Source organism: Engystomops pustulosus, chromosome 5, assembly GCF_040894005.1.
Source record: "Engystomops pustulosus chromosome 5, aEngPut4.maternal, whole genome shotgun sequence".
Taxonomy (NCBI): Eukaryota; Metazoa; Chordata; class Amphibia; order Anura; family Leptodactylidae; genus Engystomops; species Engystomops pustulosus.
In genome coordinates, this window is record NC_092415.1 from 154,333,431 (window position 1) to 154,353,278 (window position 19,848).

General features: G+C 39.9%; 1 protein-coding gene across 2 annotated transcripts in view; it reads left to right on the forward strand.

Annotated features, from left to right (window-relative positions):
- The window catches only part of CPNE4 (copine 4), a 299,743-nt gene that overhangs the window by 232,850 nt on the left and 47,045 nt on the right, over positions 1 to 19,848 (forward strand). For both annotated transcript variants that reach the window (XR_011855880.1, XM_072153478.1), the window contains exons 8-10: positions 9,834 to 9,932; positions 13,974 to 14,060; positions 17,571 to 17,630. Coding sequence is in view for 1 of the 2 variants with exons in the window: in XM_072153478.1 (XP_072009579.1) it covers positions 9,834 to 9,932; positions 13,974 to 14,060; positions 17,571 to 17,630 (246 nt within the window). In the remaining variant the exon portion in view is untranslated. The remainder of the gene's footprint in view (positions 1 to 9,833; positions 9,933 to 13,973; positions 14,061 to 17,570; positions 17,631 to 19,848) is intronic.

The window sequence follows — 19,848 nt, forward strand, 5'->3', positions numbered from 1 at the left end:
GGACCCGCATTCTGCCACCTGAGGCGAGATTTTCATCTCGCCTCATGGCAGATGCGGCCCTGTATACATAGAGGCTCCAGCAAGCCTCAACCTGGTACTAAAATGCAATGCTCTGTCTGCAAAGAGGCCCCCTGGGTCTTCAGCTACCACAGGGTACAAGTGCTAGGTCTCTGCTTATTAAAGGGACTGCATCTGCATTTGTGTTCACATCCTATCAATGTTTACCTGGGACTTTATAGTACAACATGACCTTTTCCCCAACAACGATATGTAACCTTCCATGTAAAAACCCCAGCTTGTTTCTGATCCTGTGCTGCTTTCTGACACCCTCTGTATGTTACCAGCCCACCACTTTTCATCCAAGAAAAAAAAGATAGTAAAAAATGCTAAATGAAAATATCTGGTCTGCTGCATCTGTCGCTGTAATATTGTTTATTAATTATACCATGTGGTGCATCAGTAAGCCATCATATCCATACCTGCAGGAGGTATGTCTAGGGCAGGATATTTTGGTCATAAAGCAAGTGGTGGTTCACGCAGCATTTGTTTCCTTTTTAAAAAAAATGTGCTTAATAGGTAACAATAGGTATTTGTTAGTAACAGGTGTACTTTATACAATTTCATTAAACATTGAGGATACTACTGTGAAGACTACAGATTTAGACGATTCTCCTGACAGTTTGCCCCTTGTCATGACCAGGAATATTGATCTACATCTAGCCCCTAATGTATTTTACAGAACAACAGCAGGATAGTACCTTGTGGGCATTGTACATAATGAGAGAAGTTTCTTAATGCAGCTGTTCCCTGTTGCTTCTGCTAATTTAAAAAAATCCTCTCTTGAGAATTGCCAATTTCAGGTTTCAACGTGTGTGAGTTTATGCAGATGGGTCTGAATAAAAATGACCCATTTCTCTATCTGCTTGAAGAGCCATTCGGTCAGAAATGACTGATGCCTTCTATAAAAAGGAAGGCAAACTGATCTAGTGCTGCTAGTGTTCCCTTAACATTTTCCAATCGTCTGCAACTAAAATGATAACAAAAAAATTGTACAAAAAAGGAAAATTGCTCTTCAGACCTTGTTAACTGGCATATAAAAGAATAGTTACCCGGGACAGCTTTGTGGGATTAATCCATTCGTACGTCTATTGTACTGGTGACAGCGGTTTTCATCCTGCCGCACTCGAGAGAGGCCTGCTTGAAGTTGATGGATTCTTGTACGACATAAGAATGATGCCTGCTGTTCCTCACATACTCTCATTGCATATAAATGATAAGCCTCCATTTAGCCACAACTGTGTAAAAGATAAAATGAATAGTTGTCTTAAAAAGAACTTAAAGCATCATTTGTTACACATTGTTGTCGACATCATGGGGAGTCTCATCATATCTGTGATTTATTTTCTCTACAAAAAAGAACAAAATGTATAATAATTTGAGTTGAATGAGTGAAGAGCAATAGTCATAAAGACAAATTACAATAAAATGGCTCATAAATGGTGCTTTCATTTTCCTCAAAGTACGGGAGGTGCCAAGTTTTTTTTGTGTTTTACATAATTCGCCTTCGTTGGGTGAACAGACAAAATCAGACAACATTACACCAATGGAGTTGCAAAAAACGTATGTAAATAATAGACATAAGTGTAAATAGCAAAATGATATGTCCTCAAAGCAGGGGCGTTGCTAGGATGCTAGCATGTGTGCTTGTGCTACAAATAACAGTACATATCATTTACAGCTACAGAAAACACAGGAGATGTACAGATGTCCTTATTTCATCTAGTGATATTGGGGTCATTGTGGCCATCACACTAAAACACTCAACGTTGGGATCTGTATCTATCTCAAAAATGGGGGGGGCAGCTGACCCCATTCACATAGATGGGCAGAATGCAGAGTTTTACATGCATGCGTGGTCACTTTCCACTCAATCTGTGGGAGTTATGAAAAAAGCAGAGTAAATTGACTTTTCAATTGGCCTGGCCGCACAAAGGATGTCATCAGACCCCTGTTTTAGAAATGGCCCTGAGAGATCTGTACCTGTCATGTATTTATGACATATCCTGTGGATATGCTCCCCACCTTATAATGCCCCTCAATCAAACATCTACACTTGCCACCTAAATGTGGCCCACTTCCTAATAAAGCCGACTGCAAGAAACCAACCACTAGTTATACCCATACTAAATAATGCTCCCACTAAAAAATGCTGGCACACTAAGTCCCCTCAATGTGCCCCCTTCCCGTTCACACTGAATAATACCCCCACATTCACTAATTCTCACACTGAATAATGGTATTTTAAAATGTTGCACTGAAGCAACAAAAAAAAGGTCCTTTGGCCTATAAAAATTAATTGTGCCCCAGTGAATACTGGGGCACAATTACTAATAACAGTGCATTGGGCACTATATGCATTTTTTTTCTGGTGCAGCTTTAACTTTAAGCGCTCATGACACATTTCTTTCGGTCTCAGACACTTTTTAATTATCTATGCAAGCAATTTGCACTGAAAAGAACTTGCAAATTCTGAAAGAAAACTGGCGCAGAACCCTTAGTAAATGTTTGTTAATGTTACCACGCCAAAGACCCATTAATTTGACCCCCATCTTCTTGCTGTGAAGGATGAGGTGTTATGATATCACTATATCACTGCCGTAGCAGTGAGATGTGATGCATGAATGTAGGATGTACCTCTTATACAGTACAAAACTCTATCTGGGGCCGGAGGACACAGAGTTGATATCTCAGAGGAACATGTTTTAAATGCATTTTTAAATGATTTGTATATCTTTAAAGGACATCTACCATCAAATTACCTGATGGTAGATGACTATTACATCCCCATCCCTAGCTTCATTTCTTATATCTTTGCATGGCCGCATTTCTGTAAAAAATAAGTTTATAAGATATGCAAACTAGTCTGTGGTGCTCTGCAGAGCCCCATCAGGCTCCACCTAATATAATTTACACCAGCCAGGTTCTGAGAGACGGTGATGTCATCGGACCTCTTTTCAAATTGAGCCAGCTCTCAAAATGTGGCTGGCATAAATTATATTACGGTGGAGCCTGATCAGAGGCTAGTTTGCATATTATTTTTTTTAAAAAAATGGCCATGCAAAGATATTAGAAATTAATCTGATGGAAGATGTGCTTTAAATTATACATTAGGCTGTATTCACACGACTGTATGGGGCATGTATATACGGGATATATACGTCCCCCATAGACGGCAATGAGCTGGGAGAAAGATAGGACATGTCCTATGTTTGTCAAGAACATGGCGCTGTGTGCCATACTTCAGTATGAAGAGGGCCGGGGGCGAGCAGCGCTCCTCCTCTCCCCAGTGCTGTGAATACGGTACGGTGGGCACACATTGTGTGAATGTAGCCTAAGGCTTCACACGCACGACTGTATATGTGTGCTGTGTGTTAGCCACACAAACTGTGTCTAACTCATAACGCACATAAGGGGGATTTATCATAACTTGTACATACAGTATAAAAGATGTGATTTCATTGAAATTCCCGGTACAGAGCTGGAAATTGCAACTACTCTGCAGACTATGCTGGTTGGGCAGGGAGGCTGCCAGGCAATGCAGTGAGCCCGCGCAGGGTGTTACTGTCCTGCGCCTGCACCCGTTCAGGCACAGTCTAGGGCACGATTCTATGCTAGGTCAGACCTGTAGTAGAGGTGCCCCACTGCCGCAGCACATCTCAGGTACTTGTTGTGATTTTTCTGGAGGCTGGAGCCAGCGAGTGGCTGGACACCATCATATAATCATATGACAAATGTGCCCCATAGACTTGTATTGTGTGCGAGGCACAGTACACCTCACTGGACCAAGGTGTTAGAGGATATGATGTGGTGCCCATCTCAGACTATTCACATTGGCTTCACTCGCTGATGTCAGACGGACCATAAGCAGGCGAATAAGTGCTTGCAGATCTCCTCATGCACGCTCAGCTATAAATGTCCACATACAGAAACACATAACTAGAACTATACATTCATTGTGTACAACAATCAGGGGCGTAACCAGCAGAGGCTGGGCCCCATGGCAGACCTTTGATTGGGGCCCCCTTCTCTTCCCCATACATATTTATACACACACATTTACACAAGCGCAATCATTTTTACATACGTGTTTACACATTCATACATTTATACACACATAAGTATATGCATATCATATACACACATATAGTATATAGACATCAAATTTACAACATATACAACATACACACAGATATACAGTATATATACACACACATCCAGTATATACAACACATACACACAGATATACAGCATATATACACACACATCCAGTATATACAACACATACACAATGATATACAGCATATATACACACACATCCAGTATATACAACACATACACAATGATATACAGCATATATACACACACATCCAGTATATACAACACATACACAATGATATACAGCATATATACACACGCATCCAGTATATACAACACATACACACAGATATACAGCATATATACACACGCATCCAGTATATACAACACATACACAATGATATACTGTATATATACACACATATCCACTATATACAACACATACACACAGATATACAGCATATATACACACACATCCAGTATATACAGCACATACACAATGATATACAGCATATATACACACACATCCAGTATATACAGCACATACGCACAGATATACAGCATATATACACACATATCCAGTATATACAACACATACACAATGATATACAGCATATATACACATGCATCCAGTATATACAACACATACACAATGATATACAGCATTTATACACAAATATCCAGTATATACAGCACATACGCACAGATATACAGCATATATACACACATATCCAGTATATACAACACATACACACAGATATACAGCATATATACACACGCATCCAGTATACACAACACATACACACATATACAGTATATATGCACATATATCCAGCATATACAACACATACACACATATACAGCACATAAAAACACAAATCCAGTATATGCAACACATACACACAGATATGCAGCATATATACACACAAATCCAGTATATACAACATATACACACAGCTATACAGCACATATACACACACATCCAGTATAGACAACATACATACACATACACAGCATATAAACACACACATCCAGTATATACAGCACTTACACACAAATATTCACACACACATCCAGTACATACAACATACACACAGATATACAGTATATATATATATATACACACCCAATCAGTATATAAAATATACGCATACATATACAACGTACATACACACAAACACATTTACATGCATTTACAGATTACATATGTATTACTCATACTTACCCACGGTCATCGCGTCGGGGCTGGAACGTGGGGTCGGGACGCGGTGGCGGGGTCACGAAGCAGACGAGGTGGGCGGACCGCGGGTGAGGTGGGCGGACCGCGGGTGAGGTGGGCGGACCGTGGGTGAGGCATGAAGGCAGGAAGGCCACAGAAGAGGCGAGCGGGAGTGCCGCATGTGTGGAGGGTGGTACGGACCGGTTGGGAGCTGGGCGTGCCAGATGTCAGGTCTGTGGGGCAGGCACCAGGTTCCGCAGCAGAGGTAGTGGGACGGCTCCTGAGCCTGGGACGGACATCTGAATTACAATTTGTTAATGATGTGTCCCCGGGCCCGTCCCACTACCTCTCCGCCCACCTCATATGCTGCCTGCATGGCAGTGGAGGTGGTGGGACGGGCCCAGGGGCACATCCATAACAAATTATAATTCGAATGTCGGTACCGGGCTCAGCTCCCTATACTAGAGTTCCTGCTTCCTGCCCGTCCATCACGGGCCCCCCATGCGCCTGGGCCCCGTAGCAGCTGCTACGGTGGTTGTTACGCCACTGACAACAATTACAGTATGGACATCCTCACATAACTTACTATGTGTAATGGAGGATAGCTGTAAGTGTCAGGCTTTCTGTTGTAGAAGGTGGCTAGCAGGGCAGACATAATAGCTGCAGGAATCCTCCCTCCACCTCCATGTGGAGAGCTGCTATCACACTGCTTGTCAGGAAGGGATGATATGTGGAGAGATAATCTATCAACTTTCTGCCGGCAGGACTAAGATCCTGCACAATGTTAGACTGATCCACAGACAGTAAATGGTTAACCAAGCTTGTTAGAGAAGGAGCTGGGGGTGTTTCCTGTGTCCCGGGCAGAGGAAAGAGTTTATCTCTGTTCAGGCTCCTGTACAATTACATGAAAAAGAAGCAGCTAAGTAACAGGAGACGTGGACACCACAGAAACTGATCCTGCACTGACACATCCTGGGCACAGACCAAAAGATCCGGGGCACGGATCTTTTGACCTAGCGACGCCCCTGCCTCCCAGAAGCAAACATCACCCTAATACAAAACATACAAAAACAGAAACAGAAATTAAAAGAAATAACCTGTAGAAAGATTAATGGAAAAGGAAGGAGGGATGTAAATCATCTACAATAATAACCACGGCTGTGTGCTTGTATAGCATGTCTAAATATCTATATCAGCCAATAAAGCCATATCGTCATGACACCCCATATACATCGATCAAAGTTTAATGTGAAAAAATTCAGAATAAAACTTTTTGACATTTATATTTTATTCACTGAGATCCCCTTTCGCTGAGATTATTTTTCAAAGAGACATAGATATTACTTAATATAAACTCCCATTAGACAATGCAGGGATCCTAAAAAACGACATATCAATCAATTAAATAAACTCAGAATAACAAAATAATATATTCTCTTATTTACTGTTATTAACAAAAATACAGCATTGCACAGATGTAATTCCAACCTGTCTCTATCAGTCCTGGTGTACACAATTTCGGTTGCCCCAGGATCCAACCGTTAATCTTCTGATTTTAGGGTCGGTAAGACATATTGTTCTCCTGTCTGAATCTGCACTGAGTAAAGCTACAAGCTACAGCCAAATAAGGTCTTTATCCAGGCGAGGAGGAGAGCTGCACAGCAGATCTGACAGTATATGTTGTAGCTGAAATTTAGCAGGGCTGGGAATGTAATATAATGTATGTTATCTCATATATCTAATCATCTCTTACCTATCTCATCTCTTTCTATGTGTCAGATACTAGTGAATGTTCAGAAGCTAAATGAAAGGGTATATAAATCTGGACTCTGATAATCTAACCAAATTGTAAACTCACAACACTGGAGGGATCATAATGTGTCTGCTCAGAGAGTCCCCACCCATATTATGGAATTGTACACTGACCAGCCTAGGGAGAAATAAATGAAACAGCAATAAAACTAAGTAAAATTGTAAAGTAAGGGGTTGAAAATTATATTTATTATGGAAACATCACTAGGGGATTGAAATTTGAGATTTTTCTTTCATGGGCAAACCCCCTTTAAGAAAAACCTAATTATCTGGTTAAGATAATTTAGATATGGGTTTCATTTGTAAGAAGGCTAGTACAGGTTTTCTATTGTATTCTCCTGGCCATGAATACAGGCAGTCCCCGGGTTACGTACAAGATAGGGTCTGGAGGTTTGTTCTTAAGTTGAATTTGTATGTAAGTCGGAACTGTATATTTTATAATGGTAGATCCAGACCAAATAAAATTTGGCCCCAGTAACAATTGGATTTTCAAAATTTTTTGCTGTCCTGGGACCAAGGATGATCAATAAAGCTTCATTACAGACACCTTACAGCTGATCATTGCAATCTGGGACTATAGTAACATCCAGAGAGCTTCACCAGAGGTCAGAGGGGTCCGTCTGTAACTATGGGTTGTCTGTAAGTCGGGTGTCCTTAAGTAGGGGACCGCCTGTAAAGAGAAGCTGATTCCTGCATATCTTGCTGGATAAAGAGACTAGAGCACCATACAACTGAAAAAAATAAAAATTTACTTGAAATGTAACACATAAACCCACCTTTATTAAAGGTCTGTGTCACTTGTCCTGTCACTACTACCTGTTGGAGCTGCTCACAAAGATCCTATCATAGCCTTAATCTAGTCAATTCATACATTAATCATTGTAAAATCATCACTTCTTTATTATGTAAAAGATTCTGGTCACATGGTCAGAGGCAGTGATGTCACCCCTGTTACCCCTCCCCTCTCCCTGCTCATTTCTGTGAGTATTGTATAATAAAGCATTGCTAGTGTGTGTGCTGCATCTGCTGACATGCTGCATCCTCCTAATACACAGAGACACAGACATCAACTACACAAGTACCTGACATGTTCTGCTATAACATGGCTGCCTGGTGCTGTTGTATCTCTCCTATACACACACAGGCTGCAGGGGGCGCCAGCAGTAGGAAGCACACCATTATACAGCCTCACACCATTATACAAGCTGTTAGTCATGCACTGGGGGTGTGGCTGTGCAACCCACTCATGAATAAGCTGGACAGCTTGAATATGCTAATGACTCATTGGACATTTCACTGCTCATTTGCATACAGCTTTAGGACTTCATTGCTTAGGTTTACAGGCATGTAGAGGGACAATGAAGGGATAGAGGCAATGGTCTCTAATGGCAGTTTATGAAAATATATTTAGTTTAGAGGGGTTATTTTGCCTGACGGGTTCTTTTTAAAGCCCCTGCACCAATTTTGTGTCTTACTTTGCACATTCTTTTTAGTGCAAACTGCTTGCAAATGTATTTATAAAGTGTCCGCGACACATTTGTGTTGTAGCTGCACTATACCCAACGCAACACAAAATTCTCCACTGAAAGGGGCTTTCTGGTGCACAGTTGGACTATGCAACAAATTTATCATACAGTGTCCTACAGAATTGTTGCATACCCTCTGTTATGGGTGCAGCAAAAAAAAGTTGGTGCACTCTGTTGGAGCAGTGCAGGGGGCACCAGATTCTTGAAGACCGTGCACAGCAATTCACAAGTCTTTTGCTGCACCAGATCCATCATTGTGATGATGAATTCTGGAGAAATTTAAGACTCTCGGATTCTAATTTAGACCTGCTTTTAGCTGGTCTAACCTTTGCTTCACAATGAGGTGCAGTGCCTAGATTTTTTTGGAGCACAAAGTATTTTCCCCTGTCATGCTGGGGAAAAAAACTGTATAAAAGCCTTTAGAAATGTGTGAATTTTGGCACAAATTATGCCAGAAGTCTGGCCAAAGTGGCTCCATAAATTCCCCCCATTGTGTACCAGGAATTTGGATGATAAACATGTTAAACGTTAAATGAATGCCTTCCCATCATAGTAAGCCCCTTCTTAAAAGGATTCTTCTGCCTCCACCAAGCATTTTAATTTATTGATAGTATGGTGTAGAGAAATGCACTGTGATTTTAGGTCCTTTATGTCATTTCTGTGCATTATGCTATTTCTGAGAAATTCCCCATTAAAATGCCAGTTGGTGCACAAAGAGCATGTCCTCATGAGAAGCATGGGCCAACATTGGGGGCAGAATTAAGTCATTTACGTGAAAGTAGTATTACTCTGGGTGCTAAGAACAGCCTTAGGCGCACCAACTGTCTCATTAGCATATGGATTCAGCTGGTGTTATTTCAGAAATGGCTTAATCTCATTAGCATATCGGTTCAGCTGGTAATATCTCATAAATGGAATAATGGTCAAAAATACGGTAATAGGAAATCGCAGTGCATTTCTCTACAAAATGCTGCCAGCAGATTCCACTTGGATGATGTGATAACTCCCTCTAGTCAGACTGCACCAGACTTATTTTTAATTTTTCTAATGCAGTTGTATTTTATGGTAATTTTGATATTAATGTAATGTACACTTAATAACCAATATTACTTTTTTTTCAGTGCATAGTCTGGGACTGGGACTCTAATGGAAAACATGACTTCATTGGAGAGTTCAGCTCGACGTTCAAAGAAATGAGAGGAGCAATGGAAGGAAGACAGGTATAGGGATATCTAATGCATACAAATGTCTTGGTGTTCTGATTGTTTTATGGCAAATAAAATGATATAGCATAATAATTATAGCGTGACAATAAAGCAGCAAATAGAAACTTTTAATGAAGCAAATTGTGTTATTAAATTCCACTGAATGGTGGTCACAACAGTCATTTAATTGGATTACTGAGAATTAATTTGTAAGTGACATAGATATTAGAACTTGCTCATTTAACTTGAGCTAGGCTTTTTGGAAATATTGATTGGGAATAAAAAAAGGCACATGAGCAGGTCTGATGACATCAATGCTGCATGCCACCAGAGCTTGCTTACCTGACTACTGTAGTAACAACTCCAGCCCAGGAAGGGGGTCAACACACTGACCAAGAGGTACATGGGAATGAGAAACCAGAGCGCCCTTAAAGGGGTATTCTCGTCTGGGCATTCACATTCAGTTTTATTAATCTGCCATATATATATATATATATATATATATATATATATATATATATATATATACATTTCTTCAATTAGATGTTATTTTTTTTACAATTCTCATAAATGTAGTGATATCATCCCTTAGAAAGAAGACTTTGTCCTTGGATCCGGCCACCTCTGCTGGAGTGATTGCACAAAGAAACAAAAAGTTTTTGTATATGAAATGTCTGGGAGTTACTGCAGGTCCCACAGCCGTCCTGTGGTAATGATTGCTGAATCCAGGAGGTCAGGCAGGACTCAATAGCGCATATCTGGCCACTGCTGCCAAAATGTGCGGTGGTCGTATCCGAGGAAGCCATCTCATTTCTAAGGGACAACATGGCTACATTTATGAGAAATTATCTTCACACTCGAATATTCTTTTAATAACATCCAATTGAAGAATTGTTTACATATGGCAAATGAATTAAATTAAATGTAAATTCCCAGATGGGAATAGCCCTTTAAGTACATGCTTATATAACTGCCTTTATATATATATATTTTTTTTTTTACTTATCCCTATGCTGCCCCAAGTAAAACCCCTTTCAGAGGTAATGCAGATGGAAATGCTACTATTAAAGGTATATTAGTGAATGTTTTATAGATGTAACCTCCCCTACAATTATGGTACAATTATATCCTGGGCAGTTAGGATTTTCTGAAGATCCAAAATCTAACAGGCATGGAAAAGATTTGTTGGGATTATATTTTTTTCTCCTGTCCTGAAATTCCAGATAATGTACTTTATGTCCTTTATGATACATTGTAACATTTTAGTAGCATTTACATCCTAATAAAAACAATACAGTATAGTGGCTTGTGCCAATTCCGGCTCAATATTCACATGGCTCTCTGAAGGTAGAAGATCCTCTCTGGAGGCCAGAGCAACAGCTGCTAGAGATTTTCCCAGATACATGTTTGCCGTGTCTGTCTGCTACCTCAGTCAGAAAATCCATTACACAAGACCGATAATTGAGCTTTGGGGCAAAAGGGGAAATCAGCAGCTGTGGTTTGTGAGGAAATAATGTAGGACAAAATGTCCTTTTTCAAAACTAATTGACTTTCAGCATGCCAGGTGTAGCAGGGAGATCCTTCAGTACAGAACATATCAAATCTTTATAACAAGTCTAAGAAAGTCAGACATCGCTTACTTAAAAGAAATCTTTCATCAGATTTGCTCAAGATAAACCAGTATTATATACATGTAGATGTGGGAACTGTCATTCCTGCCAGGTCTTTATTATCTGGAATTATGTGATCTTTATTTTCAAAAGCAATGTTTTAAAAGTATGTAAATGAGGCAGGAGTGCTTCAGGTGCGTCACTAGAGCCCCTCAAGGCTTCAGTTTCCCTGGCAGCACTTATGACCTGCCTCCCTCCTCCTCTGGACCTTCCCCCTAGCCGATGACATCCCCTTCTCCTTATCAAGTCCTGCGCCTGTGGTGTGTGGTTTAGGTTGAACAGCCATACTGAGCAACAGGCGGCTGCACAATGAGGGATGGAATAGCGATTTGGAGAACAAAGGCCGAGGTCATTGGCATGAGGCAAGGTCCAGAGTACAAAGGAGGTAGGCTAGAAGTGCTGAGGGAGTGTGCATTAACCAAGGATGCCTAGCCCTCTAGTCAATGACGTAACTAGAAGCTGATTGGCCCCAGTGCAAAGTCTGTGCCAGGCCCCCGACTATAATGCATGGTTTATAGTAATAGTCTTCTCATATGGGAAAGTGACACCATAAGGGCCCCCTAAACCTCTTGGGCCCGGGTGCGATCGCAACCTCTGCACCCCTTAAAGTTATGCCCCTGGCTCCAGTGAAGCCCATAAAGCACTTCTGCTCATTTACTTATTTTTAAAACATTTTCAACAGAAAAATTGCATAATTCCACATAATAAAGAAATCATGGCAAGAGTATCAGCACCCACATTTAAATGCGAGTGAAGCTGGTTTATTATGTGCAAATCTGATGATAGATCATCAGGTATCAGTGGGCAAGTCTTGCTTTCAAAATTAAAGCATCCTACAGAAAAATATTTACAATAAATGCAAAATGCACAGTCAAATGATCTTTCAGATGTGCTTAATTTCTAGTCTCCATTTCTGTAAAGAGGTTGGCTTCAGATCGGCATAATCAGTAAGGCTATATTCACACTAACGTATGGAGGACGTATATACGGCCGACGTATATATGCCCGATATACATCCTCCATAGACAGCAATGGGCGCACGGCGCCCTACGGGAGCGGTACGGTGCAGCACACTTGCGGCACCGTACCGCTCTGTACCCGGGAAAAAGATAGGACCTGTCCTATCTTTTCCCGTAATACGGCGCGGTGCGCCATGTATCTCTATGGAGAGGGGCGGGGGTGAGCTGCGCTCACCTCCTCCTCCTCTCCCCGTGCACTGCCGTTGCCCGCTACGGTACGGTACTGGCGGGCAACGGCAGTGTGAATATAGCCTAAGTGAAATATAGCTCATATGTTGATTAGCTTTAGAATTGCAAATATTTACCCATCTAAAAAATAGTTTACACAACATTTTTTCAATATTCTACACTTTGGCCTTGTAGTCTGATGTCCACAATATTTTATATGGTTACTAAATATAGTGTGCGATAATTGCTTGCACTCTGTATAATGCCGAATTCTGCTGAGGAACTCCAGCAAATGTCACCAGATCTGTTAACTGATGTGTTTATTGACCCAATCTTAGAATGCTGATTTACTTACCTCAACGCCCCACTGCTCCAGCAATGTCTGACTTTGCAGTTGTAAAAGAAAATGCATTTCTTTATGCAACACAGTGTGGTCACAGCCAGTAGGGGACTTTCCTTCTCATAGCGTCCTTTATACTTGCTCTTTCCAACAAGTGATTTCACTGGGATTTGACATCTCTTGTTTATAAGTATAAAAGTGTTTAGAGGAAAAAAACCTGATAAGATGTAACACTTATACATGCTTTAGTTAAAAGCTAGTGTATCACTAATAAATAACTGATACATTAATAAAATGTAGAAATAAAAAGGAAACATAATACATACATGAGAACGGAGACTCTCTCAGATTCAGAGAATTCAAGAGCTTTAGCAATATTTCAGTAACTACAGAAATATGAATAAGGCCATGTTACATGATACAAGTCACTGTTCTGTGATGTGGAACATGATGTGGGTATGAGAAGTCAGATGCCTCCTCTTACCATCCCCAAAAGTATCCACAGGTGAAACATATGTCAGGATATTGCTCTGCTCCCTTCTAAGCACCTAAATTTCTACCCAGTACCATATATATACAGTATATATATATACACACACATATATTTATTTTTATATGCTTTGCTGCGATACTTGGGTGATGAATGTGTAATACATGTGTCATATAACCTTTTATCTGTACGTATGTATTTTGAGTTGAATTATTTACGAAAATTGTAGTTTGTGGGATGCAAATAATAGGTGTTTCTGACATAGATTGTTCTCACAGTATCCTCCAGACATTTTCCAGTTTGCAGTTTATGCTAATGACTCCTTTATCATAATATGCTTATATTCACTATTCATTATATTCACTATAGGTACAGTGGGAGTGCATAAATCCAAAGTACAAAACGAAAAAGAAAAACTACAAAAATTCTGGTATTGTAATTCTTAACTTGTGTAAGGTAAGAATCTGCTATTGTCCGTACGTTGTATTGATATAGTATGATAAAACCATACCTCCCAACTTTTTTGGAGACACAGATAATGCAATGCAGAGAACTTTAGTGACACGAGCCATGCCCTTTGCCACGCACTTTGCCTCAACCCCTGGCAATTCCACACAGTTTACTGCCCACATAGTGCACCCCTTAGTAGCCCCCACACAGTAATCTCCCTTTTAATATTTATTCCCATACCTCCCACTTATAATGTCTTTACAGTGTGCCCCTTCATCTCCTTATATCGTGGCCCTCTCCTCCTCTGTATATTGCGGCCCCCTCTTCCTTCATATATCGTAACCCCCCACCCCATCCTCCTACTACAAATATTGTACCACCCCCGTCATGCTCCATATATTGTGCCCCCTCTCTTCCTTTTTACATTGTGGTCCTCACATCCATATATTGTGCCCCCCCCCCCTTCCTCCTTTGATTGTTGCCTCCTCCTCCTCATATTGTGGCCTCCTCCTTATATTGTAGCCCCTCAAATTTGTTGTGGTCTAATTTAAAAAAAAATCAGTTACACCCACCAATGTTACATCCACGAAGACCTTTTCTGTCTTCCTTTTTCACCACTGCATTCAACTTTATTTGCATCCAAGACAGTGGGACAGAGCCCTAAATCTTTGACTGTCCCACTGGATCAGTAACGGTTTGGAGGTATATGAGAAATGTAGATTTGTCTCTAAATTATCTGACTGCGGTAGATTTATAGGTCAAAATTATACTCTCATTAATCTTTCACATTATCTATAAATAAATATGTAACCCTTTGCTGACCTGACCCAGAAATCACTGACTTTAATTCCCACTACGTCTTTAATGTGGTAGGATTTGCAGACCAGGTCTCCCAGGGCACAAAGTACATGCTATCAGTTCACTGCAGCCTTCCCTGTAAAACCATTTGCACAGATGTTTCACATTTCTCTTTAAAAGGACACAACACAAAAAAGATATAACATAAATTTTGGGCTGTGGAAGACCTGATTTTAGGTTTCATTAATGAAGTTACAAACTGTCTTCCCCCGTTACATTATCTCACACCCACAGGTAAATCCAGAAATCTGTTTTATATAAACTATTTATTAACTGAATTTTGTAAAAATTATTCCAGTAACTAACTCATTTAAAAAAAAAATAAAGAAAAACTTTTTGTAAAGCTGTTCCAAAGATGTAGTCAGTTAACCTGTTACAAGGAATATCATAGCTGGTGACAGGTTCTAATAGCCTAGTCTGTGTGGAGTGGGGAGTCAACAGAAGCAGCCTGTATCTCAGTCTCCTCATGCAATCTTCCTATTCTTAACATTCATCCAGCTTCCTCCACCACCCCCTCTGTGTCATGTGCATTGAGCAGGTAGGGGAGGGGGATGGTTTGGAGAAGAGGAATAATGCATGAAAGAGACGGAGGCATTAAAACACAAGCTGCTGCAGTGGTCCTTCCCCCTTCCCTGGGACTCACCACATCCTGCTGCCAGGGAGCCAGGTAATGTGAAATAAAGTTTTATGAAGTAGTGCGAGTATTTTGAATACTAACAAAGGCATTTTTAAAATCAGCATGGCATAGGTTATTGGAACCTGTTACTAAAAAGGACATTCCTGGTGAAAGGTTTACTTAAAAGAAGAGCAGAACACCACTGCAAAATTCAGAATTTTTTTTTTTATTTTAGTGGTGACTTATCTTTTGACCTGATTTCCAAACATTACTACTATAGATGTACTGTAGTAACTGTGCATGTTCCGCAATATGTCAGAAGCTGAAACATGAATTCCATTGTGGTCAGATTATTTTCATGAGGTAACTTGGCCACCTGGAACAGAGGGGAGGAGCTGCTGCTCACTGCTTACTCTAGAGGGAGGAGGGGGAGGTCATGTGACAATGCTCTCTGTGTCTAGTTGAGTGCTGTGTATACAGAAGTCTCCTACACAGAATGCTAAGATAAAATATCTCCTCTGTTCCCTATTAGTACCTCATGCTGTTCCCTACACTCCCCTGTAGCCTTTCCCCCACCTTCTGCCCTCCCAGGACTTTCTGCACATCCCAGAACCTATTAACCCTTACTGCTCACACAGCACAAACTATACACTTCATGCAACTGTTTCACTGCTGGTTTCCACTACTTATTACATTTTTCATGCAATGATCACCATAAACACACTGTGTGTACACTATGCAGTGGTCAGTGGATTTGCTTGAAGAAATCTCTTTAGGTTTATTGATGCATTTCTTAATGAGAAAACACAAATCAGCATGGGAACTGTGAGCATCCCAAATTTGACTCCAGTTCAGGGCAGATACAGAAAGAGGTTGATATCTGCCCATTTCACTGCTGCTGAAAAGATTTTTGACAAGCAGCTTCAGAACAGAAAATGCCATAATTCTTGAAATAATAGTGCATGCTCTACAGCATGGGCATTCTTTGTTAGTTTCACATATGACAATGTGGTAAAAATGATTTTAACATGTGCAAGACCTGTGTGACTTTGTTTATCTGACTGCTGCTTATGAGGGTGATATACAATGATATTAATACTGTTCTATATTGCATGCTTTAGATGTAACAAGTCCCTACCTGTCCAGTAGCAGCAATCAAGCACCAAGTTATGTGTAGACTGGCATAAAGAGAAATTGAAAAAACTGAATTTATACCTCAGGGCTCATGAGCCTTTAGCTACTGTTTTAGAGATCTTGCTTCAGGTGGAACATGTATCCTGGCATTCAATTAAATGACAATGGCAGCATTCAATTTATTAGGGGGGATGTGACTACCATTCTCATCACCAGTGGAGGTCCCAGTGGTCACATCTGTTTTAAACAATAAGTTTCAAGGATTATCCAGTTTAACCTCTTAGCACCAATACATAGACATGGATGTTTCATGCATAAATTGGCTTATGATTATACTAAGACAAAGGATCCTGGTGTTCAGACAAGAAAGAAGAGCCCTGAACAATCTAAAAGGAGTTTTCTTCGACGTTAGTATTGATAGACATATAGACATACAATCAGACTCACAGTCCTGACATAGCTGCTGAGTTTAGATAAAATGTATTGCCTGCAAATCCCTTTAAATATCCTAGTTTGTTGTCTGTGGCAACAAGAAGGATTGGATGTTGGTCATGGCAAATTGGTAAGCATGTGGCATTTCATCATATTCCCTTTCTATAGCTAAAAAAAGATATAAGAGTGATTACTGCAGTCTGCAGCATTAGAAAACTGGGACTTAGTTGGTGCATTGCTGTGCTTTGTTTCCTGAATCAGCACTGCAGAAAAATAAGGGACAATACATAAGATAAATTGTCAATAACAGCTAAGAAAGAAATGCACAATAAGGTCCCAGAGGAACAACACACAAACATATTCATTGCTGTTGAAAACTGTATACAGTTACTATCCTATACTATATATAGAGAGATGTATAGTAATAACAAATATTTTATTTTATACGTAAGCATTCTTTATTTTTTGTCTTCCAGATCCATAAAATGCATTCCTTCCTTGACTATATCATGGGTGGATGTCAAATACAGTTTACAGTAAGTAACTCATGAAAAATGTGTTGGAATTCTACTAATACTTTTACAACAATAAAAAGATTATGAACTACAGAAATAACAATGATGCTGCAAAGTTTGTAAACCTGAGAAAAATCCTGTTTGTTTTTGTTTAAGAAGAGAAATCTACATATTTCAAATACTGGGTGTAAATGATCACAAAATGTTTAGCACACTTTGTGTGATGAACTTCCAACTCACTTCCAAGTCACTTGGACTTGAGAGCCCCGAATTTAGCACCTAAAGCCCTGCCCAACTGCCCAATATGGTGTCTTTATGCTGAATTCTACTCCCTGAATGCCAACCCCCAATTTTATCAGGGGAATCACTCAGTAGCCTCTCTGACACTACATACCACACATGCACACCAGGACTACACTCATACACCTACATACACACTCCTCTAGGTGCAGTACAGTTCACTAGGACACACACTGCTTACAGGCGGTCCCCTACTTAAGAACACCCGACTTACAGACGACCCCTAGTTACAAACGGACCTCTGGATTTTGGTAATTTACTGTACTTTAGTCCTAGGCTACAATAAACAGCTCTAACAGTTATAAATGATGTCTGCAATGAAGCTTTAGTGTTAATCCTTGTTCTTATGACAACCCAACATTTTTAAAATACAATACAAAATATTTTGGCTGGGTTTACAATTATAAAGTATACAGTTCCGACTTACATACAAATTCAACTTAAGAACAAACCTACAGACCCTATCTTGTATGTTACCCGGGGACTGCCTGTATAGTTACTGCTAGCACACAGACACTCACAGGGTAACACAGCTTAGCGCTAATTCACTTTTCCAAAGGTATGGGGCATATAGAGCCACAAGGAAAACTTGTTAAAGGACAATTTAAAAAGTTACAAAAAGTTACAAAAATGATAAAATAAACAGATATACATAAAAGCAACTCAGAAAAAATAAAAAGGGATAAAATAAAGAAAAACAGACCTCTTACTAATTAGATTGGCAAAGATGCCTTTTTTGTTGGCTTTGAGTCCAAAATCCACGGCGCTTGACACCATAGGAATATCAGAGAATGTTCATCACATATTCATTGACAAGAAATTGAAATATATGAGTTATGACAAGGCTAGCTTCACAGACAATGAATATACACACCTGTGACCTGGAGTTGAAGCGCAAGGTTAGGTTCCAGGATTTTTAAATTACATATTAGGGCAGAGGCAGGCAGGAGGCATCTACCATCAGATCTACTTCTGAGATTCCTTGAACTTTATTCAATTATTGTAGTTTGTAAATTCCCATTCATTGCCAGAACCACTGTAATTGAAGTTATAGGAGGGGTAATGTCTTATTTATCTTTGCACTTAGACGGTAGAGATAAGCCTGCCCCTGTGTGCTTCCTTCTGATCCCCGATGCCAGTAGCTCTTCTCAATTGTATACTGTGTGGCCCCAATAAGAATCATGACAATGTATTTCATAGTGTTTAGATCAAATACCTCTTTCGATCTTAACCCTTCCATCCTGTGAGTTGTCTTTCGGTTAAATATTTACTTCAATTATTACACTTTTTTAAAGAAAAACCCAGTTGTTTGATGACTAAAGAAGCGGCAGCTGTGAATAGGGCGTTTGATGAGAAAAATAACCATGGTGATAAGCAAAGGTTTCTGAAGCGACCACAAAGACATTCTTAGTAATTTAAAGCATTAATGAGAACTTCCTTGCTATCCCGCTGTTCCCCTATTGTTCCTTTACAGTTGGTAGTCATCATAACTGACTATTACACACACTGGTAATGTATCTGTTTGGACTTTCCAAAGTCTTTCCAAAGCTTTTATGTTGAAAGAATTTGATCAATATTAGTGATTTAATCAGCTCTCCATATCCTAGGCTTTAATGGATGGTTTCTACCCAAGCGGAGGACTTCATGCTGAGTACAGTACTCTATAATGGGGAACCACGAGTTCACTTATTTAAAGCAACATATAAAGTGCATAGTACAGTAAACATCCCATAAAGCAAATATTAGTATCCATTTATTGGTACAAGGCATACTTCCAATCCAAGAATTCATGCTACAGCATCTTGTGTTACAAATCCACCAACCATAAGATAATATCAACTATAGTAACAATTACATAATCTGTGTATACATGTATATACACGGAAACCCTAGGGAGAAGGGAGATGTGGTTTATTACCGCTTCTCAGCTCTTCACAGC